The 24474-nt window shown below is 42.9% G+C and overlaps 1 protein-coding gene across 1 annotated transcript in view; it reads left to right on the top strand.

Annotated features, from left to right (window-relative positions):
• The first annotated feature begins 1716 nt into the window (after positions 1–1716).
• NAT8L (N-acetyltransferase 8 like) overlaps positions 1717–24474 on the top strand; it is a 55552-nt gene continuing 32794 nt past the window's right edge. The window contains exons 1-2 of the mRNA XM_007055975.3: positions 1717–2329; positions 4897–5061. Coding sequence (XP_007056037.1) covers positions 1996–2329; positions 4897–5061 — 499 coding nt within the window. The 5' untranslated portion in view covers positions 1717–1995. The remainder of the gene's footprint in view (positions 2330–4896; positions 5062–24474) is intronic.

Below are 24474 nucleotides of genomic sequence, written 5' to 3'. Positions count from 1 at the left end.
GGATAGACTGAGCTGTTGGGCGCTGCGGAGACGAGAGTCCTCCTCCTCCTGCGGGTCCGCGCCCCTCCTCCAGCCCCAGCTCCTTGTGGGTTGCTGGAGTTGGCGGGTCCGCCCGTTTGAATGGCTTCGCCGAGCCCTAATTCTCCAGGAAGCCTCGAGGGGAGGCTCCGGCCAATGCACAGCCCGAGTAACGGGCGCAGGGTTGTCCCGGGCAGGGAGACCCCCACCCCCCACCTTGCGTGTAGCCGCCCGAGGAGCAAAACGCGCTGCCCTGGCAGTCCGAGGCGCGAGGGCGCTTCATCCTGGGAGTGGAGCGCCGGAGCCTGCCGGCCGCGTGCGCTCCGGGGGCTGGCTACCGCGGGGGCTGGGGCACGTTACTCACCTTTATTGGCGCCCGGCGGAAACAATGCCGCGCCGTAGTGCAAGGCACGGGATTCCTGCTGGAGAAAAAGTTCAGCGCGACCTAAGCTTGTGTCTGTGTGTGTGTGTGTTATTTGATGACAACTGAAAATGTTTCTTTTGATTGTTTTCTTGTAAGGAGGGAGGTAGGGAGGGAGGGGGAAGAATCGCGCGAGGAAAGCAATCCCCTAATGTTTGCCACACCAAAATCCCTCTGAATATTGTTCACGTGGGTTCGAGATCGCTGTTTACTTCTGTGGAGCTAAGCGATGTATTTTTAGAAATAGGGACTGGGGGTGGAGAGTGCTGCTTTTATATGCACGAAGGGAGGGAAGAAAGAATTAATCCCGGGAAACTATCCGCAGTGGTGAGTGACTCGCTCTCCCACTCAAGAAAAGCGAACTCCCCCCCAGCTGAATGTGGTCTCCAGCAGGAACTTAGCCAGGTGTTAGTTACATTTTTAAAAAGTAAGCAAATGCATTTTGAAACCAGAATGTTCCCTAACGAAAATTCAAAGTTGTCATTAGTTTGTCACCCCTATCGCTTTTGATATAAGGCCTTATTAATAAATACATACCGCACTTGCATTATAAACTATACATAATTTGAGACCAAATTCGAATCACTACGATTAGGTGCCAAATCAGCCTCAAGTTTTCCACTTTCTTGAGACCATTAATGAGATTCCATGCTGCAGAATAATGAATGCATCTGATGAAGTGAGCTGTAGCTCAGGAAAGCTCATGCTCAAATAAATTGGTTAGTCTCTAAGGTGCCACAAGTACTCCTTTTCTTTTTGCGAATACAGACTAACACGGCTGTTACTCTGAAACCAATGAATATATAGGTATAGATCAGTGGATTTTTAGACAGATGTTCTAGATAACTGGCTATATATGCGCATGTATACACAAGAATCTATATACATACAGCCATGTAAATGTATACAAGCATGTATATACAGAGAGATAGATTTCAGATAGTCACTATTTCTAGAACAATCTGTGCATCTTTTTCCTACATAGATTTTACTGAAACAAACAGGAATTGGTAGTCTTTTAAGGAGCAGGTAGTTTTCAAGAAGAATTCTAGATTATCTAAATGCCAGACATTTTATGCTGCGAACTCTGCAACGTGTCAACCTGAACCTCAGTCAGAGCCCTTGCTAAACAAAGTCAATCATATTCTCCCCCTCGCCAAGGAGACAGGTCCACCTCTGACAGATTTGCGTAGTATCTGTATACCCCAGCAGGGCTTGGATAGTTAAAAGAAGAGGAAATGAAATGCATGCTGTAGTAATGAGCAATAAAACGCAAGCCAAAGGAGGTGTTTCTCCTCCCCACCCCTGGAGATCACATGGTGACCCCTGCCAGCCAATACAAAGGACGCTAGGACCCTGAGGGACCCCCTGATTCCGAATTGCACCGGCTCTGCTGCATTATAAATACTTCTCCAAAATGCACTGGCCCTCCTTTCTCGCTTTCCACGCAGCTCCGTTTGTTTCGCACTCATAAAAGCTGCTCCTCTCAGTTACTGCTTGGCGTGTTTTGTTTCTTATTTAAAGCCGGGCTCCTTTTTGTTTCTCGGCCAGTTTGCATGCATTGTTCGTCTCCCAAAATGGTTTGTGAGACTAAGATTGTGGCGGAAGATCATGAATCAATTTCAGGATCCAAAAAAGATGCGATCATTGTGTCTTCCTCCCAGATGTGGCCCTCCTTATCCGGCTCACCTTCCTCCTCCGCAGCTTCTCTGAGTGGTGTGGAAGAGGATTTCAAGAAAGACAACGTTTATATACGAGAATTTCATCCTTCCGAGCAAGAGGTGGTGCGCCGTATATTTTATGAAGGAATCATGGAAAGGATTCCTAACACCGCATTTAGAGGGTTAAAACACCAGCCCCTCATTCAGTTGCTCTATGGGATACTCGCTAGTAAGTATATTCACTTTTTTTTTAGGGGGCACACTTGTTCAGCAATTGTAATAAAAAGGAAGAATGGTAATAAGATCTGTGTTGAAGGATGGAGAACCCATCCCTGCATCGATCCTATTAATATTTGGTGCAGAATTGCTGTCTCAGAGCTGCTGGTGCTGGAGGGAAAGAACAGCCGCAGCTTCAGCATCTTATCCCGTCATGGTGCAAAAGTCAGGCCCGTTAAAAAGTCGCAATATTGCAAACAGCGGATCTCTACCTCGGGCGACTGCGAGGAGCAGGAACGAAGCACTGGATCCTGAGCCCCGCTTTGGAGATCACTGCAGAGCGGAGTGTGCAACACCGATCGATGCACCCAGCCTGCACTCCGCATGCGGGCAGCAGCCAGCCTGCGAGCAACGTGTGGGTGGGGGTTCCCTGCTTGCACATGGGGTGCGCGTGGCTACTGGCTAGGGGTGGGGAGCGTCCTCCGGGGAGATAAGTTGGGGGCGGATGTTGTCTGCAGGTCTGAGGGGCTGCGTGTCCAAGGGGCTTCCCTCTAGAGGGAGAGGGGCGCGCGGCCGGCTCCGGTGGCTCTGGGTGTCTAGGAGAGGTATCCCTGGACTGGGTTTCGGGGGCAGGGACTTGCGAGCTCTGCTTCTGCCTGTGTGTGTGTGTGTGTGTGTGCGCGCGCGCGCAAGGGGAGGGGGGGTCCCTGCAGCTTGTTGGGGAAGGGGGTGCAGGGGTGTGTATTGTGTGCGTCTCTCTGCACTGGCGGGCGGGGGGGGGAGGGGGAGAAGTGTGGGGCGGGGCGGCGGGTGCTCCTCTCTGCAAGCCTGCGGGGGTCTGCTGCCCGGGGCCGGTGCGCCCGGCGCTTTCTCGGCGCAGCCTGGCCGGAGCGGGGCTGGGAGCTGCTGCCGCCGGTGCGGGAGGCGGCGGCGGCGAGTCCCTGCGCGCCGCAGACAGACTCGCCTTTCCAGTTATTCCAGGCCGGGATGCTGCGCTGCGCTGGGGAGGGGGGAGGTGAAGCGATGAATGGGAGCGGCGCCGCCGCCGCTCTCCGCCCGCAGCTTTCCCCGCTCTCTCTCGGCACCTGGGCGGGGCAGCGGCTGCAGCCGGGTTCCAGCGTTACCTAGAGACCGCCGGGCTCGGGCGCGAGACGCCGCCGCTGCGGGACGTTGGACCCGGGAGGTCTCGCGCCACCTCCTGGCTGCAGAGGCGGCGGCTGGGGTCGCCCTGCTGCATGCAGCCGCGCGGGGCCCTGACCTCAGCGGGGTCGAGGGGCGAGACGTTGTTTGTAACCAGCGCGTATTGCAAAGAGCTGCTGGTTTAGTATTAATTCAAAGCCGCGTGCCTTATATGTTTATTTAAACATTGCATCTTCGGGTTTGATGCAAGTTACAAAGCTTCATAAAACGTAAACTAAGGCGGGATCCCTGCCTTGGCCAGCTGACAGCCGAGAGGAAACTAGATTGTTCCGATATTTACTTGCTGCTTGATAGGGTTTAATAGCTGAAAAAAAATTACCTCTGCAAGATAATGTCAGTTGCCGTCAATGCAAAAGCCCCCCCCCCCCCCCCAAAGAAAACACCATGTGGACCCTTTTTCTCTCTCATGCCCTTGCCCTTTGCATGCGGCAAGGCGGCTGGTTCCTTCACCTTTTGGGCCAGGGAGAGAGAAGGGAATGATAAAGAATGTCAGGTAACTTTTTGTAATTATTGGTAAGATACTAAATGCACCTGAGAACAATGAAGTCTGTGCCCGCCTCTCTCTGTGTGCCTATGTGATTGATCTAAAAACATCCTTGCTTAAGATTCACAGCTTTCAAAGTGGTAAGTGATGATGGGGCAAGCAGCCATCTCAGTGCTGTCTGCTGTTTTATTTTCGGTAGGCCTGCATTACGTTGCTTCCTGATACTGAAGCAGGCTAGTGTAAGGTTTTGGGATGACTGGCCCTTAGGGACCTTCTGGAAAACCTGTATAACTTCCAGTGACCAAAATAATAAATTAATTAATAAGCACGCAGCTACTGGGTGTTGTGCGCAAAATATCTTCCTTAGTCACAGTTGTGCTTTGTCCCCTGTAGTGCTGTAGAAATGGAAAGTCATATGTGGACATCTTGGTTTTAGTGCTGTGATTTCTCTGCAGGGACTGGTGATGCAGTCAAATCTTGTCTGAGCAGCAATCGCAGACATATCTTAATAGATACACCATCTGTCTTTGATATTTGTGTGACGCAATGATATTTGCAGGATTTTTCAACTGTGGCAAGTTGGATGGGAGCTTTTACAGAAACACACTGCAAAATCCTTCATCAAATGTGATATAATTATTATAGTTGAATTTTTTTAAAGTAACTTGTGAATTGGGAGTCTTAAATAAAACTTTTTACAGGCTGTTCTTAAATGAAAAATGTGCTATTAATCTAAAATACATTATTGTGAAAATGTAAATTGATTAGCTTTTGTTTATATTGTACAAATGTATGTTATGTCTGATTTTTTTTTTAAAATGGGTTTCTATTCCGAAATCAACACTAAATTCTCTTTTCTGACAGGTATCGTTTATTTCTCTTCCTTATCTCCATAGTAATATGCTTTGTTGTGACCAAGTCCTTGCTGCTGACCTGCTGTTTGCCCATCTTTCTGATGGGTATGAGGTACTACTTCAGTAGAAAAGTTATCCTCAGCTATCTCGAGTGCGCGCTGCATACGGACATGTCTGATATTGAGAATTATTACATGAAACCACCAGGTGAGTATTAATTCCATGGAGGGAACATTCACCAAATCCTGCTCATGGAAAAATGGCCTTTTAATAGCTCTTCTCATGTCAACAGCACTGAGAAATCTTACAAATGGCCAAAATGCAACCTGCTGGCTGCACAAAATATGAGGAAAAACCCTAATCTTTAATACGGATATACAGCCCAGGGAGCCTACAGGTTCCAGAATGCAGTGCTCGCTCAATTTCCGCATTCTAGCATAGTAGCTGGGATCATGGGGAAGCACTGCATGCTGGACCTATAGTTTCCTTGTGATGCACTTTTGTGTTAAAGGTAGTTGCGCCAGTCTGTTCTATTTAATGAGAATTATATCCATTGGACTCGATAAGTTGCCCATGCATCCTCCAGCTGACAGCATCCAGCACGGGGTGGGACAGGGAGATGGAAGGAATTTTAGCAAAACTGCTTAGAAGAACCCACATGCATACCACCACTTCAGATTTGGGAGCCACACATTTTAGTTAGTCTGTATATTTTCATGTATCATTCAAGAAGAACTTCCCATAAACAAGTGTTCTGGAAGAGGTATGAAGCAGGTAGGTAAAGAGGTACTGTCTATCTGCACATGTGGTGTATGCATCTATATTTTCATAAAGTGTGTGTACTGTGTGTTATATAATTCTTATTTTTTGTTACGTAAATATGTTGTTAGGGTCTCCTAAATGCTCACTAATAGAAGGTGGATTGTCACAGGAATCTGTCAAAGAAACAGAGGAAAGGGAAAACCTTGTTTTTAAATTATATATTTTTTTTGTTTTAATTTATGATAGGCACCAATATATGGGGATATTTGAGTTCCCCTTGATACCTAATATGGGTGATTAATGTTTGAGGCTACAAATATATTTCATTAGTGACTGGTTAGGAGTGCAAAGCTAATGGCCAGTAACTTTCTGAAGCCAGGTTATTATTGCTACTGTAGACTTTTTTTTAATGTGTTTTCATTTTCCCCCTGCAACATTTCTGTTCTGCAAGTGCAAGATCCTCCTACTGGCCATTTCTAGAGGATTAACATATTATAGTACAACAACCAAGTACATTTTTTCTCTTCATTTCCAACATTCAGTATTCTTTAAAAAAATTGTTCATTCCGTAATAAAAATATTAATACGCCTTTGAACAATTTCTTTCAGATCTTGTTTCTCATCTAAATATATTAACTGGTTCTCACAAATATTATGTCTGATTCTACAGTGTCTAATTTAAATTGGGAAGATCAGTGTTTTCTAGCAATTGACTGATTTGGGGCTGATGTATAGTGTGCATGTAATTAAAATGTCAAACTTCATTAAAGGAGGTGCTACCTTAAAAATAAGGGTTAAAACTGAAAAATGTTTAACCTCTGCAGTGGTTATTAATGAAAGAAAGTGTGGGCTCTTGTGCAGCTTTTTTGACAAGTGATCTGGAATTCTTGACAAAGGGTATAATCTGGATTTGAAAAGTGTTTTTAGACATGCATCTTTCATTAACGCTTGTGAGTTGTATGGCTAGTGCTCAAGTTATGAATCTCAATGAATATATTTACAGCATTAGTATGTATAGAAAATTAAGTTAGAAAATGTACTCAGATGAAGAATGAGAAACTTCAGTAGTTATTTGCTTTACGTTACTGCAGAGAACAAGTAATCAGTGCAATCACATTCTCGCTATGAATGAGATGCATCTGATTTTTACAGTGTTAAACTCTGCCTTTATTTACTGACATCATGGGTCGTTCAATTTTGGAATAAACTCATGGACTTCCCTCTTGGTTTAATCTGTCAGAATTTAAACACGAGTAGGCAGGGTTCAAATGTGCCTTAAATGGCAGGTTTACGCCAGATTTATAGTATCAGTACTGCTTATTAAAGGGTTGCTCATGTCAGAAGTGTTGAACAACTTGGCACAATTCATAGCCTCTGCTGAGGAGAGCTTCAGGGCCAGAACGGGATTGAAACTGCAGGTCAGGATTGAGGCTTAGTGGTGAAGCTACTAGGTGCAAGCTTTATTATATGTGTGGGGAAGCTTCCAATGCACCTCCCTTTTCAATGTGGAACCCTATCTAATGCTAGCTGGCCTCCGTTTTCATGAGCATCAAATTCACCCTTCCCTCCTATTCCCAAAACATACAGCTTTCAGTTTCACATTCCCTCCCTTTGATTTAAGATATCAAGACGAACTGTCACTTTTCCAGCACTGCCTTGAATCTGGTAGGCTTTTGAGATTGCAAAGTTTGCTTACATCCTGGAGGTGGCTTGGAGTGTGGATGAGTAAGTCAGTTGTATGCTAAGCCAATTATATTCTATCAGTTTGCACAACATGCAGAAGTGATGATATACAAATTCCAACCACAAGTATTTTATTCCTGATAATCTGCTGTTAGGACACAAGCCACAAATTATTACAGTGCTCTCAAATGAAAAGTGCTGGCTCCCTGTTACAATTTGTACAGTACTGACAGCAACTACATAGATAATTTGCTAACACCTTTTCTGAAACCAAGGTGTGAGTGAATTCCCATAAGTTTCACAAGCTCACCAGAGTCTTCTGTGTTCTCCATTATTTTGCTTAAAACTGGATTTAAATCCCCTTATTTTTCCATTAAAATATTCCTATATCATCGCCAGACTTGCAAACTTTTCTCTGCAGGTATGGAGGGAATACATGCTGTCCTCAGGACTGAGTGAAAAAACACAAAAAAATGGAATCCTAATATTTGAGTGGAACATAAACATCAAGACAGATAAACGTTAAGGCTGGGATTTTCAAATACTTGGTTCCCAACTCCCATTAAATTCAATTAGTTGGATGCCTAACTCCCTTTGGCTCCTTGGATAATCCCTATGTAAGTGCTTGCTATTTTTGAATTTGAACGTGGAGGATATGGGGACACTGCTTGTTTCATACAGAGGTACATCAGAAAAAGGACAGATGGCCAGTCTTGAAACTGCTAGAACCATAATGTCTGATCATGCTGCCATTGAAGAAGTTTTGCTATTAACTTTGATGGGATCAGGATTATTTATTTGTAGTGCACTAGCACCTGGAGGCCCTAATGAGGAGCAGAGCCCGGTTGTACAGTGAGACGTACAGATGTGGTATATATGGCAGTTGTAGGCCAGATATAGCAATAGCCCACAGTGAACAAATATGACAAAACACTGTTTAAAAATGACCCAAAAGATCTGATCTGTAGGGACTCAGTAGGCAGTATATGGGGTCACTTTTACAGACATTAACCAGAAAGGACACAGCTTCCAATGTGTTTTGAAATCCCAGCCAGAGTAATTACTAACGGAAGCTTTGAAGTGAATTGCCTCTGTTGCTATTTCATGACCTTTGGTATAGATGCATTACTTACTCATCAGGCTTGAAGACCCAGTGTTCAGCAATTCTTTGCATTATTGGTGTGTTGAGTTATTTTTTCTTTCTACATGTTTTGTAGAATAGCTGTTTCTTTCTGATCCACTGGTCCCAAATGTATTTTAGTTATTGCTGGTTTTTAAGTTTTCTCTAGGTCTCAGATACTTGGAGATGGGCTCTGTATATACAGATAAATACATAATGCTGACTGGAGTTTTGCAGAATTAGATTTGACAAAACTCAGTTTTTCAGTTTTCTCTCTTACTTGCCCCATTATTTAGGGCCTGATCCAGCAAAGCACTTATGCACACACTTAACTGTAAGCACACAAGTAATCCAACTGACTGCAACTGACTTTAATAGGATACTCATATGTTTAGTACGCTCCTGGATTGGGGATTTAGTGCATAAGAGCAGATTATTAAAACACCCTGATGCTGTAAGTAATCTTGTCTTTCTAATTTTAAAAATGTGAAAAGACTAACATTTCATGTTTGAAATGATAGCATTGACACACTCTTCCCAGATACTAAGAAAGAGTAGTGGGGAAAACATTACAGATGACAGGGCATCATTGTTAATTGTGAGTGACTTGGATTTTAGTGTAAAGAAATTAATCTTTATTGCCTGTCAGGGAAATGGATGAGCTGAATTTTTGGAAGTGACTAGCCTTACATTTAATGATAGATTCACTTATCTGTCTTTAGAAAATTTCTGAGTCTAATGTTGTCATGTGTGGGCTCTAAGATGTAATTAAGTTTTTAAATCAGTAGTTGCAACAGTGAGAAGTTAATTTGAAATTGAACCCTGCCTCTAGTAGTTCTTAACATAAATAAGATGTGCACAGCTGGATTTTTGTGTACAGTACTTTTGTGGTATGACAGTTTTATTGCCTAATCAATTTCACAGTGGCTTCTTAAGTTTTAACTGTAACATTCTTTCACAGTTTTGATGTTTTGTATATTTTTGCAGTGGCTCAGGATTCTTCAAAGATTGGGATCTAGACTGGAAAACCAATGGAAAATTAAGTAGTTGCCACTAAAAAGGATGATCACTTTTAAGCCAAGTAAATCTAGCCTTTTTATCATTTGAATTCTGGTTAAATGTGTTAAAATCTGACATTAGCCTGGGTATTTAGGATTTTTCTGTATTCTGAGTGGCTGCAACTTAATATATGGAGTCTTATTAACTGATTCGGACTGGTGTAAAAGGCTGTGAACACACTCCTGTCGCAAAAACAAAAGGAGGACTTGTGGCACCTGAGAGACTAACAAATTTATTTGAGCATAAGCTTTCGTAAGCTACAGCTCACTTCATCGGATGCATTCAGTGGAAAATACAGTGGGGAGATTTATATACATAGAGAACATGAAACAATGGGTGTTATCATACACACTGTAAGGAGAGTGATCACTTAAGGTGAGCTATTGCCAGCAGGAGAGTGGGGGGCGGGTGGGGAAGAAACCTTTTGTAGTGATAATCAAGGTGGGCCATTTCCAGCAGTTGACAAGAACGTCTGAGGAACAGTCGGGGGGCGGGGGGGATAAACATGGGGAAATAGTTTTACTTTGTGTAATGACTCATCCACTCCCAGTCTTTATTCAAGCCTAAGTTAATTGTATCCAGTTTGCAATTAATTCCAATTCAGCAGTCTCTCGTTGGAGTCTGTTTTTGAAGTTTTGTTGTTGAAGAATTGCCACTTTTAGGTCTGTAATCGAGTGACCAGAGAGACTGAAGTGTTCTCCAACTGGTTTTTGAATGTTATAATTCTTGACGTCTGATTTTTGTCCATTTATTCTTTTACGTAGAGACTGTCCAGTCTGACCAATGTACATGGCAGAGGGACATTGCTGGCAGATGATGGCATATATCACATTGGTAGATGTGCAGGTGAACGAGCCTCTGATAGTGTGGCTGATGTGATTAGGCCTTATGATGGTGTCCCCTGAATAGATATGTGGACACTCGATTGGTCACTCGATTACAGACCTAAAAGTGGCAATTCTTCAACAACAAAACTTCAAAAACAGACTCCAATGAGAGACTGCTGAATTGGAATTAATTTGCAAACTGGATACAATTAACTTAGGCTTGAATAAAGACTGGGAGTGGATGGATCATTACACAAAGTAAAACTATTTCTCCATGTTTATTCCCCCCACCCCCCACTGTTCCTCAGACGTCCTTGTCAATTGCTGGAAATGGCCCACCTTGATTATCACTACAAAAGGTTCCCCCCCCTCGCCCCCCCGCTCTCCTGCTGGTAATAGCTCACCTTAAGTGATCACTCTCCTTACAGTGTGTATGGTAACACCCATTGTTTCATGTTCTCTATGCATATAAATCTCCCCACTGTATTTTCCACTGAATGCATCCGATGAAGTGAGCTGTAGCTTACGAAAGCTTGTGCTCAGATAAATTTGTTAGTCTCTAAGGTGCCAAAAGTACTCCTTTTCTTTTTGCGAATACAGACTAACACAGCTGCTACTCTGACTCCTATTAGATTGACCAGAAACAGGTTTAATCTAAAGTGAAGTAAGCTACTCTTAGATTGAAATGACAGGAGTTATTCTGGTTTATCTAAACCATTTTAACTGAATTTATTTAACGAAACTGGTGCAGGCTTTCAGAGTGACCAGCTCAGTCAGTGGGCTAGGTTGTGATCTTGTCTTACGTGTCCAGGCAGGAGAGTAAGAGGACATAAGACCCCACCCTCCTGAATCCAGGTCTGGTGCTGAACACAGCTCTTGCATTCCCTGTCCCCTCCACCCTTTTCCCTCCCAAGGAAATGGGCAGAGCATGTACCGCTGCCCTCAATGCACCAGTGGGCAGAGTTAGGCTGGCACAAGGGGGAAGGTAAGTTGCACCCTGTATGCAAGAAAAGGAGCAAGGGAGAAGTGGTGACTCAAGTACAATTTCTTCCAGGGCTCTTCCTTGAGTGGCACAGCTACACAGGGCAGAGCCCCAGAGAGGTAGGCCCCTGTCCTACTTCAGTGAATTTGATAGAAGTTTTGCCAGTATTGTGACTTTATTCTAGTCTAGCTGAGATCAGAAATTTGTCCAGTGAGTTTATTTGTCAGTTAACGAAGGAGTGGGTCAGTTACACAGAGGAGTATTGGTAACTTATTTTATCTCGGAATTTTCTTTTTGGTGGCCTCTTGTCTAGCTAGAGATCAGAGAATTCTGTGCTTTATGCTGTAGTTCTTGGGCCTGCTTCCTCTCATCTTACAATGGGTTTATGCCGCTGGAACACCATTTGCCTCCTTACCAGTTTAGAGAGTTCAGAACCTGGCCCCTTGATATTAAATGAAGGGCCCCATCCTGAAAACATTTGCACGTGTAGGTAGCCCTGTTGCCTACAGTAGAGTTATGCTGGGTATGTCTACACCACAAAGAAAAACCCACGACGGCCTGTGCCAGCTGACTTGGGTTGTGGGGCTGTTTTAATGCTGTATGGACTTATGGGTGTGGGCTGGAGCCTGGGCTTTGGGACCCTCCTACCCCACCGGGTCCTAGAGGACCCTAGAGGGTCTTTTATGTTGAGAAGTCAGATCCTTAAAACTATTTTGAAACCCTCACACAATTGCTTTATTAAAGAGGATGAAGGTAGGAACACCTGGAGTTAAAATTGCCTTATATTTTCCATTATAAGGCTCTGTTTTCAGTTGCTTATAACTTTGCCCAATTTAAACTGTTTGGGCTGAAATTTTCCATGCTGTGTGGGTGTCTGCCTCAGGTTGACAGGTTTTATGTATTGTATTTTTCTTTGAAAAAAAATTAACAAAAATGGGTCAGCTGAGAAAAAAATGTTTTTGCCCATGTTAACAAATTGGTTGTAAGGATTTCCTCCGAGATTGTTGTATAACTTCATTGGTGTGTTAGATACAGAAACTCTCATGGCTACCACCGTTAAAGTGTTATTTCCTTTGAAATGCCATATCTTTTTAATTGCCCACCTGAGCTTGAAAAAATAAAGTCCCCAAAGTAAAGGTTGAAATACTGCAAAATTTGATGTCATCTGTTCGTTTTACCTAACTAGTGTGTTGGGTTTCTTCAAGAGCCTGATTGCATATGTGCAAATGGGACAGAAGTGCATTATCAAGCTCCATCCCTCAGCATTGTCTGTCTGTTCCATTTTTGCTAACAGGAAGGGTATTAATGTGCAGAATTCTGCTCTTGAATATGTATATCCATAAACTAAAAGCAGATCTCACTTGAGATGTACCATCTTTGATAGTTTCCTGTATTAACATTAGATTCCTCATGGTACATTTTGCAATATGCAATAACAAATTATTTTTGTGTTACTAGAAAACCTGGATTAAAATATATAGCCCATAATTGTGTGTGTGTGTGTGTGTGTGTGTGTGTATATATATATATATAATGCAAGAATATATTAAATTAATAATAGGATTGGTGGGTTGTGATTTTTTGAATCCAATAACAAGCCATGTGTATCAGTATTATAAGGTTTTTAATAGCCCCCCCATATATAAAAGTGCCATTAATTTAAACTGTCATGCTGGATGTTGCAAGTGGAGTAAAGTAGACATCAGCAGTTACTCAGAGGTAATTATTTTTTCAAGACTTTCAAACAAAAGCAACTCAAGGACATTTTAAAAGTAAAATTACGGTAGCATCATTCATTTCTGTTTGCTTTACATCTTAGAGTAGCTTTTAAAAACACTTTGATTTCTCATAATTTTTTCTGGCTGCATTCTATTAGCTAGCTTCTCTTGTGTGTATTAATGTACATCCTAAGGGGCCGTGTGGAAATATAATCCCCAGTTTGAACGTGAAGCATTGGCATCAATGGCTGCAACCAGTGGCTGGCTCTTTTTTCCCAGTTGCATGTTTATGTCCTCTTCTCCCTCCTCTCATCCCCTTGCCTAGGAATAATTGCCAAAATGGGTGCTTAAAGTTAGGTTCCTAGCCTAAGATTTTCAAAGAGGGTCTTAAAATGAGGCGCCATGCTTGGGTACCTAAATAAGTGGCAGAATTTTCAGAAGTGCTGACACCCATTGAGACACAACTTTGGATTTAGGAGTCTGACTTTTAGCGCCTGTTTTTGAAAATCTGCACCCTTAAGAGCCAGATAGGCATCTCAGTGCTTTTGAAAGTGCCAGTGGGTGCCTATCTGCTTCTTTAGGCTACTTAATACCTTTGAAAATCTGGCCCTACATCCTTATTTGGTACTTAAATAAGAATTCTGATTTTCAAAAGTGCCAAACGCTATTTGTTCCCATTGACCTTAGTGAGAGGTAATGAGTGGGTACTCAGCACCATTTACATATAAGATGCCTAAATAAAGATTTAGGAACCTAAGTTTAGACACTTATTTTTTTAAAATCTTGGCTGTACTGTTACCCTGGTTGTACTGTCCATGGCTGTCTCTAACACAGGATTTCTTTTTGTATTGCAGTATTACTGAAGATTTTTTTAAAAATCATAACAAAGCTGTGTACTGCTACATCATCAGATGTAACCCCAGACTGCTGCAGGGGAGAGCAACATAGCCGAACATTTTGTCAATACCTGATTCTGTAGTAGTTAGGAGAGCACTGTAAAGCCTTTTGTTGTGATTTTTTTTTTTTTTAAAGATCTAAGGAATAAAGTGGAAAGTTCACCAGTGGTTCATAGCATAGTTTTAGTTTTTTCTTGCAAGAAGCAAGGAATTACTCAGGAATCTTGTTCTGACAAGTGCTTAGTGAGATCATTCTGTAATCTTCTGATCTAAAACGAGCAAAAAATGTTTCCCCCCCCCCCACACACACATCTGTTATTCCTATTCAGTGCCAATCATGATACAACTTTTGCTAATGGCAAAATAAAATCACTAAAAAGCCTCAGTTATGCTTTATATGAATAATTTAACATTTATAAAACAGTTAATAATGCTCTAATAAACGATACAGATATGAGTGGTATGTGTCGTAGATGGTTACAAGCATGTGATTCTTAGGCTTAGGGCATATCTATACTACGGGCACTGCAGTGGTACAGCTGCTCCTCTGCCAGTGTAGCTCTGTAGTGTAGACTCTTCCTGTGTTGACAGAAGGGGGTTTTTGTGTCCGTGTAGGTAATCTGCATTGACCATTGACATAGCTGCATCTACACTGGGGGAAGGTTGGTTTAACTATGGTGCTCTGAGGTGTGGATGTTTTACTCCCCGGAGCAACATAGCTAGTTTGATCTAAATTTTAAGTGTAGACCAGGGCTATAAGGGTATGTCTAAACAGCAAAAGCTGTGTGCAGGCTAGCCTACTTGAACTCCCTTGCATCCAGCTAGTGTGGGTACCAGTAGCACAACATGGGTTTCAGAACGTGCTAGCAAGCGGCGTATCTGTCCAGGAGCTGTGCCAGGCATGTACTGCCGATTCTGAAGACTGCACTGCCCTGTCTTCACTGCTGCTGTTACCTGCACTAGCTGGATTCAAGTTAGCTCGGGCAGGCTAGTCCATGCATAGCCTTTGCTGTATAGACATACTCTGTTAGATGATTATAAGACATGTTTATAAGCAGCCTGTTGACCTATTGGACTCTCACAATAAGTTGATTAACCATTTATTAAAACATCTGCTAATCATTTAATCTTTTTATAAGCAATTTTTCAAGGTATCATCAATATAAAATGTGATCAACATCTCTTTTAAGAATGGAAAGTGTAGAAATACCTGGCAGGAAGTGACAATTCTGCCTTCTTACGGGTGTGAGAGCTCCTACAATTTAACAGCAAGTTAGGGTTTGATATTTTTTTAAGCCTAATTCGGCAAGTAGAAAAATATGAATTTTTAAAAAATGGGTCACAGAAAAGATTCATTTAGCTTTGTGTATTTTAAAAAATCAACTGAACAGGACTTTACTATTGGAAAATATGGATTTAAAACACTATAAAAGTTCCTGAAATATAAAGCAAACAACCATCAGGCAGGTTTTTTTCTTTTTTCTTTTCTGTTAAAGTGACTGTGGCTTGTGTGAGGTACCTAACTTATATCAGTGGAAACAGAGTTTTCTCTCTCTCTCTCTCTCTCAGAGAGACAAAGAGAGAGAACCAGAATCACAAGTTGCAAGTATGGAAGCTTCTCCGGCTCTGTCCCATCAATGTACTTTTGAATCTGACTTGGAAGCCACCTCCAGGGGTGTGAGTACTTACCTTTCTGCATATGCAGTTGTAGGTCTCACTGCTAGTTGTCCTGGTGGTGGTTTTATGATGGAACAGCTGTCCACTAGAAAGTGACCACCACCACGCATCTCATACAATAGAGATCTGAACAGCTATTATGTAATAACTTGGTAGTAGTGTTGAATTATTGGTGACTCGTTACTAAGTCTTTGGATTATCTTCTACCTGTCCTTCTTTTTCTTCCCTCCCCATCCCCCAGTGCTTTCAGTGTATGATCAGCAAGTTATGTCCTACTAGTCAGCTAACATAGACTACACTACAACTGTGTCATACTGTAGGCCACTTGCATCTCTAATTTCTATAATTCCGTTAGGCCATTTTGTCCATCCCCATGTCGTGTTCTCCAGTGAATTTGGACTTGTTTTGAAATTTTTGTAACTGTGGAGGTTTCCCACATTTTGTTAGGGTAACTGTTCCAGAGCCCAGGAAGTTTATCCCTGCTTTCCCCTCCCCCCACCTCTCCCACGAAAGGTCTTCCTTTCCTTGGAGTTTACAATGTTCAGATACTTGAGGATGCTTATTATAGTGCCTTTTCATTTATGTGGAAAATGAGAACATCCAGAGTTATAATAAATATTTAAAAAAAAACTACCCCAACAATAGACAACCAAGAGGTCTAGAAGGGATATAAATCCTCATGATTCAGAGCATAAAGCAGCCTCTAACACATGGAGGTTAGGAGGACACTTTCCTTGGAGACAGTTTAACTGCAAACAGCCAGAGTTTCTTGCCCCTTCCTCTAAAGTGTCTGGTGCTGGTCACTGTCAGAGAACACTGAACTAGACGGACCACTAGTCCAATAGAGCATGGCAGTTCCTATGAGAAGGATCAGTGCAACCAGAACTATAGGAAGTGGTTCTATAGGACATGTAAAATAACCACTGAAATCAAGACTGCATAAGAGACATGTCTCATGGGATGGTTGTTGGTTTTATGAGGTTAACAGGTACTTACCATGCCAAACCTTGCTTAGCTTATGAAATGTAGAAAAATCAGTCAATTGCAGTAGAGCTGTAGGCTAGTGGATATTTTGTTCTTTTCAATGATTCCACCAGAGAACAAGGTAACAGCATGAGAAACACTGCATAACACTACTAGTGGAGCCCTGGAGAAGCCCCTGACTATCTAGTCTTCCAAAAGAAAATAATGTCAATAATAAAATAGTTCTGTGCAGCTTTTGATACCAGCGAGACAAAAAACAAAGTAGAGCACCTGCCATTTTCAGGCACTAATCCGTCCAAGCACTAACCAGGCTTAAACGGGCTTAGCTAAAGAGTAAGCCATTGTGGCACTATCTGAGTTTATAAAGCTAGTGGTATAACACTTTTATAAAATGCTGTAAGGCTGAAAACCAGGGAATGTTAGTGATGTAAGAAAAGGGCAATTTAACAGTCGTCAGGTGGAATTAAAAAGTCCAAACTGTTTAAAAGATGTATTCTTTAAAGTGTCATTTCAAACTTCTCCTGCCTCTGAAGTCAACTAGATTTACTTAATGGGTCTGGAAGAAAAATCTGGTTTTGGTTCAGAACCTGCAGGTGTTCTGAGGGTCACATCAAGCTGTGTCTTTCAGCATCTCAAAGGCCCTGGTTTTCATTCAGGAGAAAGGCTCTGAAAATGTTTATCCAAAAACTTCACTTCTGGGCTGAGATTGAAGTAGGAGAAAATTCAGATTAAAGGCCTAATTCAGCAAAGTGCTTAAATCCAGTTGTTGTCCGTGAGAGTCAAGCTCGTGCTTTGTGCTCCTCTGAATAGAGATGGGATTACTTGTTTACTTTAGGGTAGGGCATTGCTGAATCGGGGCCAACATTTTGTGGAGGTTTTCTTCTTTTGTTCTTTTCACGTTTTTGTGGCCGTGTCTATACTACAGAGTTAAATCGACTTCATGTAAGTCGACATCAAGCCTCCGATTTAAGCCAGTCAATCTTGCCTGTCCACACTAGGCTCATTGTGTCAGTGGAGTGCATCCTCACTAGCAGGGCTTTCATTGACGCACGGAGCACTGCACTGTGGGTAGCTATCTCACAGTGCACGTAGCCAGGTGGAATTTTGGGTTGGCCTTGCAATGACTTATGGGACCAAAACATTGGTGGTTATGGGAACATTGCGTTAGCTTCCCATGATGCTCCCTTCCTCCCTGAAATCAACAGCAAACAAGCCAAGCCTTTTTTGTCTTTTTTTGTAAGCTAGGGTTACCCGCGCGGACACCATAGCACAATAAGCATGGACCCTGCTCAGCTATACACTGTTTGTTGTGAGCATTACAAATACCTCGCTCCTTATCCTGCAGTATTTGCACAGCCGATGTAGGAGCTGCCACACGGAACAGTGTGTTGCCATGCAAGGAGTCCTGCTGGAAGACCTAGAGCAGAGCAATTCGCAGTTGCTGGCAACAGTCACACCTCACCTTGACACGGTTGAGCGTCATTTCTGGGCCCGGGAAACAAGCACTGACTGGTGGGAACGCATCATTATGCAGCTATGGGATGACGAGCAGTGGCTGCAGTATTTTTGAATGTGTAAGGCCACTTTCCAGGAACTGTGTGAAGAGCTTTCCCCAGCGCTGAAGTGCAGCAATACCAAAGTGAGAGCTGCTCTGACAGTGGAGAAGCGAGTGGCGATAGCTCTGTGGAAGCTTGCAACGCCAGACTGCTACTGGTCAGTGGGGCATCAATCTGGAGTGGGTAAATCTACTGTGGGATCTGTTGTGATCCAAGTTTGCAGGGCCATCAACAGAGTTCTGCTCAGAAGGGTAGTGACTCTGGGCAACATGGAGGACATAGTGGATGGTTTTGCCGCGATGGGGTTCCCTAACTGCGGTGGGGCGATAGATGGAACGCCTAGCGCTATCTTGACACCAGACCACCTTATCAGAGTACATAAACCGAAAGGGGTACTTCTCAATGGTGTTGCAAGCGGTGCGGGATCACAGGGGCCATTTCACTGACATCAAAAGGGGATGGTCGGGAAAGGTGCATAACGCACGCATCTTTAGGAACATAGGTCTGTTCAGAAAGCTGCAAGCAGGGACTTTCTTTCCAGACTGCACAATAACCGCTGGTGATGCTGAGATCGCCTGGCAGCCAATTTTGAGCTGCCAGACACCAGGGCAAAAAGAAAAGCACATCGAGGGGCTCTGTCTCCGTGAGGCTTTGAAAACCAGTTTCAGCAATGGTCCAGAGTAATGTGACAGAGTAATCTGTGATGTTCCTTACCAAACTGTCCCCTCCAGTGCATTTTATCCCCTGTAAACTCCAAATAGTTTGTTTTCTACAAAAGCGGCACCGAGCTGGGCAGAGGGAAGGGAGAAAAACAGGAAGCCGCCACTCTCCCTCCCTTTCCCCCCCCCCCCCCTTTACTTGCAATATACGGTGATCCCTTCCAACCACAACCACGGCAGCTTTGGGAAAACGTAGTTGTGTGACCCAGATTTCACCAAACGGGGCAGATTATTTGTTGAATTGTTTGTGGTTTAAGGGATAGCATTCAAAACTTCCCGTTCCCCCTAGGTGACCCTATGCAATGTAACTCTCCTCAGGGTAACAGAGGCGGCAAGGGCGCGTATGCTGCAAGCATCTGGGTACAGATCTGGTCCTGATGCTGCAGTGCTGTGTGCCGCAATGATGCCAGCAGAGTTAATACTGGAGTGGCGCGGGAAAGTGTCCTACCGTGGTGGACGAAATAAGGCAGCCCTCCTCAGAAACCTTCTGCAATGGATTGCAGAGTACCTCCATCAACGCTTCCTAGAGATCTCCGGGGAGGATTCCCGGGCCGTCCCCGTGCACATAAACAGTCTTTTTCGGAGAGCGCCCTCTGCGTAGCTGGAGTGGCCTCCACTACACATACTTTTTTGTTCACATTAAACATAAAAAATAACAGCATGTAACCCCTCGAGTTTGATTGGAAATGTGTACTCACCAGGGGTGCCTTCCCCAGCCTCTCGCTCCGCCACCAACTGATCCTGTGACGGGATGGGCTCCAGGGTTAAAAACAGTTCTTGGTGATCGGGGAGAATGGATCCTCCGCTTGCCTGCCTCACATTCTCCTCCTCCTCCTCTTCTTCCTTGTCAACAGTGTCCTCCTCATTGTTGCTCGAGGTCACGCGGGGCTCCTGGGAGGTATCCATGGAGCGTTTTGGGGTAGTAGTGGGATCGCCGCCGAGAATCGCATGCTACTCCTCATAAAAGCAGCATTTCTGTGGGGCAGAACCAAAATGACTGTTCGCCTCCCTTGTCTTCTGGTACACTTGCAGGGGCTTTAACAGGGAAGCAACTGCTTCCTGTGTACCTGGCTGACGTGCAGTGGAGTTGAAACCGCTCTCCAGAGCGGTCACAGCGGAGCACTGTGGGACACCTCCTGGAGGATAATTCATTCGAATTACACAATGCGGTGTCTACGCTATCTCCATGGATGTTGAATCAAGCGCTACTCCTCTCATGGAGGTAGAGTACAGAAGTCGACTTTATAGGCCACTTAGGTCAGCGGAAGGGACTCGGTAGTGTAGACACATACATTATTAGGTCAACTTAACACTGCTTAGGTTGACATAAGTTTGTAGTGTAGACCAGGCCTGTAAGTGACAGATGGGGGATTTATATAGAAATCTTGTTTCAGCATTACCATACAGCATTTTACTGCAATGCTGGAATAAACATATCTTCATGGGACTGCTTTGGATTCTTATCAGTGCCCCTGCAATGTGTTTATTCTCTCCTTCAGGAGAGCCCAGGTCCTGGCACACAAGAAGAGACAGTTGGTCCAACTAATTCAGTATCCTGTCTTTGACGGTGACTGAGAGTGAATGTTCATTCTACCATGCCTAAGCATGAGACACCATAATGTCTAAGCCTAATGTTTTAGAGGAAGGCAAAAATCCGTCATAGTGCATGGGACTGGGGAAGTCTTCCTGATCCTAAATGCTGTTAAATTTATGCTCTGATTCATTAAGATCGTTATTTCTCATAAACCTAGCTAGTGTAACAGCTGATGCTAATCTCATTCGTGAGTCTGGTCCTCTTTCAATGCTTACTCAGCTGCCAGCCTCAAATATCCCAGGGAAGGGCATTCCACGGATTGAGTATACTCTGCATAGAAAAGTGTTTCCTTTCAGCAGCCCTGCTGCCTCTAATTGCATTCTGTGTTCCCCTCACTCACATAATTAGGTATAGTGGAGAGGCGTGGATACACCTGGGTATTTGCTATCCCACATTGACTTGTTTTACATACTTCTCTCAAGTCCTCACATATCTTGGTTGATCTTTAATCTGAAGCTACTGCTAATGAAATCCTGTCAACATGTAACTTGATTATAAATGTTGCTATATTAACATTACAAAGTTGTGAATAATTGGACTAGATTTATAGGACGACCTTTTGGCCATAATGGTGTGGTCTGAGCATATGACAAAAGAAAGGGTTGATCTCACTTTTGATCAGGGATTTCCATGTGTAATTTTTATTAGGGCTGTCAAGCAATTAAAAAAACTAACCACATGATTAATCGCACTGTTAAACAATAATAGAATACCATTTAAATATTTTGGATGTTTTCTACATTTTCAAATATATTGATTTCAATTACAACACAGAACACAAAAGAGTACAGTGCTCACTTTATATTTATTTTTTATTACAAATATTTGTGCTGTAAAAAACAAGAGATAGTATTTTTCAATTTACCTCATACAAGTACTGTAATGCAACCTCTCTGTCAGGAAAGTTGAACTTACAAATGTAGAATTATGTACAAAAAAACCTGCATTCAAAAATAAAGCAATGTAAAACTTTAGAGCCTATAAATCCACTCAGTCCTACTTCTTGTTCAGCTAGTCACTCAGACAAACAAGTTTGTTTATATTTGCAGTAGATAATGCTGCCCACTTCTTGTTTACAGTGTCACCTGAAAGTGAGAACAGGCGTTCAAATGGCGCTGTTGTAGCCACCGTCACAAGATATTTATGTGCAAGATTCGCTAAAGAGTCATATGTCCCTTCATGCTTCAACCGCCGTTCCAAAAGACATGCGTCCATGCTGATGATGGGTTCTGCGCAATAACTGTCCAAAGCAGTGCACACCGATGCATGTTCACTTTCATCCTCTGAGTCAGATGCCACCAACAGAAGGTTGATTTTTCTTTTTTTGGTGGTTCAGGTACTGCAGTTTCCACACTGGAGTGATGCTTTTTAAAAACTTCTGAAAGCATGCTCCACACCTCGTTCCTCTCGGATTTTGGAAGGCACTTCAGATTCGTGAATCTTAGATTGAGTTCTGTTGCTATCTTTAGAAATTTCACATTGGTACCTTCTTTGCATTTTGTCAAATCTGCATTGAAGTGTTCTTCAAACAAACAATGTGTGTTGGGTCATCATCTGAGACTGCTATAACATGAAATATATGGCAGAATGTTGGTAAAACAGGCATACTATTCTCCTCCAAGGAGTTCAGTCAAAATTTAATTAACACACTTTTTTAAATGAACATCATCAGCATGGAAGCATGTCCTCTGGAATGGTGCATACGAAACATGAAGGGGCATACGAATGTTTAGCATATCTGGCATGTAAATACCTTGCAATGCCGGTTACAAAAGTGCCATGCGAATGCCTGTTCTCACTTTCAGGTGACATTGTAAATAAGAAGCCGGCAGTATTATCTCTCGTAAATGTAAACAAACTTGTTTATTTGAGCGATTGGCTGAAGAAATAGGACTGGGTGGACCTTGTAGGCTCTAAAGTTTTACATTGTTTTGTTTTTGAGTGCAGTTATGTAACAAAAAAAATCTACATTTGTAAGTTGCACTTTCACGAAAAAGAGATTACACTACAGTACTTGTATGAGTTCAGTTGAAAAATACTATTTCTTTATCATTTTTACAGTGCAAATATTTGTCATAAAAATAATGTGAGCACTGTATACTTTGTATTCTGTGTTGTAATTGAAATCAATATATTTAAAAATGTAGAAAAACATCCAAAAATATCTAATACATTTCAGTTGATATTCTGTTGTTTAACAGTATGAGTAAAACTGATTAATCAATTAATTTTTTGAGTTAACCACAAGTTAACTGGTTTCAGAGTAACAGCCGTGTTAGTCTGTATTCGTAAAAAGAAAAGGAGGACTTGTGGCACCTTAGAGACTAACCAGTTTATTTGAGCATGAGCTTTCGTGAGCTACAGCTCACTTCATCGGATGCATCCGATGAAGTGAGCTGTAGCTCACGAAAGCTCATGCTCAAATAAACTGGTTAGTCTCTAAGGTGCCACAAGTCCTCCTTTTCTTTTCACAAGTTAACTGCGATTAATCGACAACCGAGATTTTTATTTAATATTAGTGCGTCATACAGAGCAGATCTGTAGCCTGTGCCTAGCCTGAGAGATGTTCATGTATTTATGGATGCAGAATTCTCTCCTGAATGACATCACGCTTAAAATAAATGAGCTAGTGTCATCCGTGGTGTAAGAGGGGTCAGTGGAGTTACAGCAGGGATGAATTCGGCCTGATCTGCTCAAAGAAGGGTGGCACATCATTCTCAAAAACAGCCAGCAGTAATATGCACGTAGGCCTGATTCACTTTTTGTGTTACTCCAGATTTACACTAGTGTAACTCCATTGGTTTCATGGGAGTTAGATTGGCGTATTGCAGGGATAAATCGGGCCCATGCTTTCCAGAGAAACTGCTCAATGGGTTCTTTACTTTTTGTGGTGCTATTTCAGATAGGCGGAGATAGAAGTACTTGGGAGTGCAGGAGGCTTTGTGTTCACGAGTCACATAATTCACGAACGACAGAACAAGGTGAAGCTTTGAGTGATTTGCTGCATTGTTAAATCATACCACTGTTGTAATGCTCCTATCAGCAAGTTGTTGAATAAATGGGCTAAATTCAGCCCTGGCATAAGCAGATGCAACTCCACCAAAATAATCTTACACCATGGATGGAATTGGCTGTATGTGGTAGGTATGAATATAACAATCCCCCAGGGACTCACTGTTTACAACGGATCCAGAAAAGCAGGCAGACTGCAGTCAAGAGGGTGTTAGATTACAGCATGGCATGAGAGAGATCAAAGAAGTTGAGAGATAACCAAGGAAGGATGCTACAATTAATGAATTGAATTCATAGGGTGTTTTCAGCTTCAATGGAAGAGACCTTGGGTTTATTCTCCATAAGAAACCAGTGTTACTATTTCCTGCAATGTTACTGAGCTTATCAATGGACATTAGTGGCCTGATTTTCAGAAGTGCTGAGCACTCCCAGGAAGTCCTGAAGTCAACAGGAACTGCAAGTGCTCAGCACCTTGAAAAGTCAGGCCAGAAGAAAGAATTGTATTGACATACTCAGGGCTTGTTGGCGGCATTGCCTTATGTTATCCATTTTATTTTATTTGTATTCATCATCATGATAACTGAGCACCATATACTGTTACTAAGAATTGCAGCCTTATCTTGGTAGGTTGTTCCACCAGGAAGCACCTCTAATGTACAAAGCTGTGTATTTGGCTGATTGCTTCATTGTCAGCTCCATTGTTCTGGAAGAGTACGTGTGCACTGGTGGGTCGAGAATGGAGAGTCACTCTTGTGGGCTGTGTTTAAGTATTTGAAGACCTTAAAGTCCATGGCCTTGAAATGGCACAGGAAGCAAACTGGGAGCCTTTGGAAGGTGCAGTGGATTGTCTTGCTCAGGAGGTGGGCAAAATTGCATAAACTGGTGTTTCTGCACGGCTTCTACCTCCCTGTTGCAGAGGTGACTAGCATAGCACATTCTGGCTAGCTCCTCCCCACAAAGGGGAAGGGCATGTTTTCCTTGCAAGCTGTAGACAGAATACTGCAGTTCTCATCACTCTTCCTACCTGGGGG

Source organism: Chelonia mydas, chromosome 4 (assembly GCF_015237465.2).
Source record: "Chelonia mydas isolate rCheMyd1 chromosome 4, rCheMyd1.pri.v2, whole genome shotgun sequence".
Taxonomy (NCBI): Eukaryota; Metazoa; Chordata; order Testudines; family Cheloniidae; genus Chelonia; species Chelonia mydas.
Note: the sequence above shows the minus strand (reverse complement) of the source record. Positions and strands in the feature narration are given on the sequence as shown.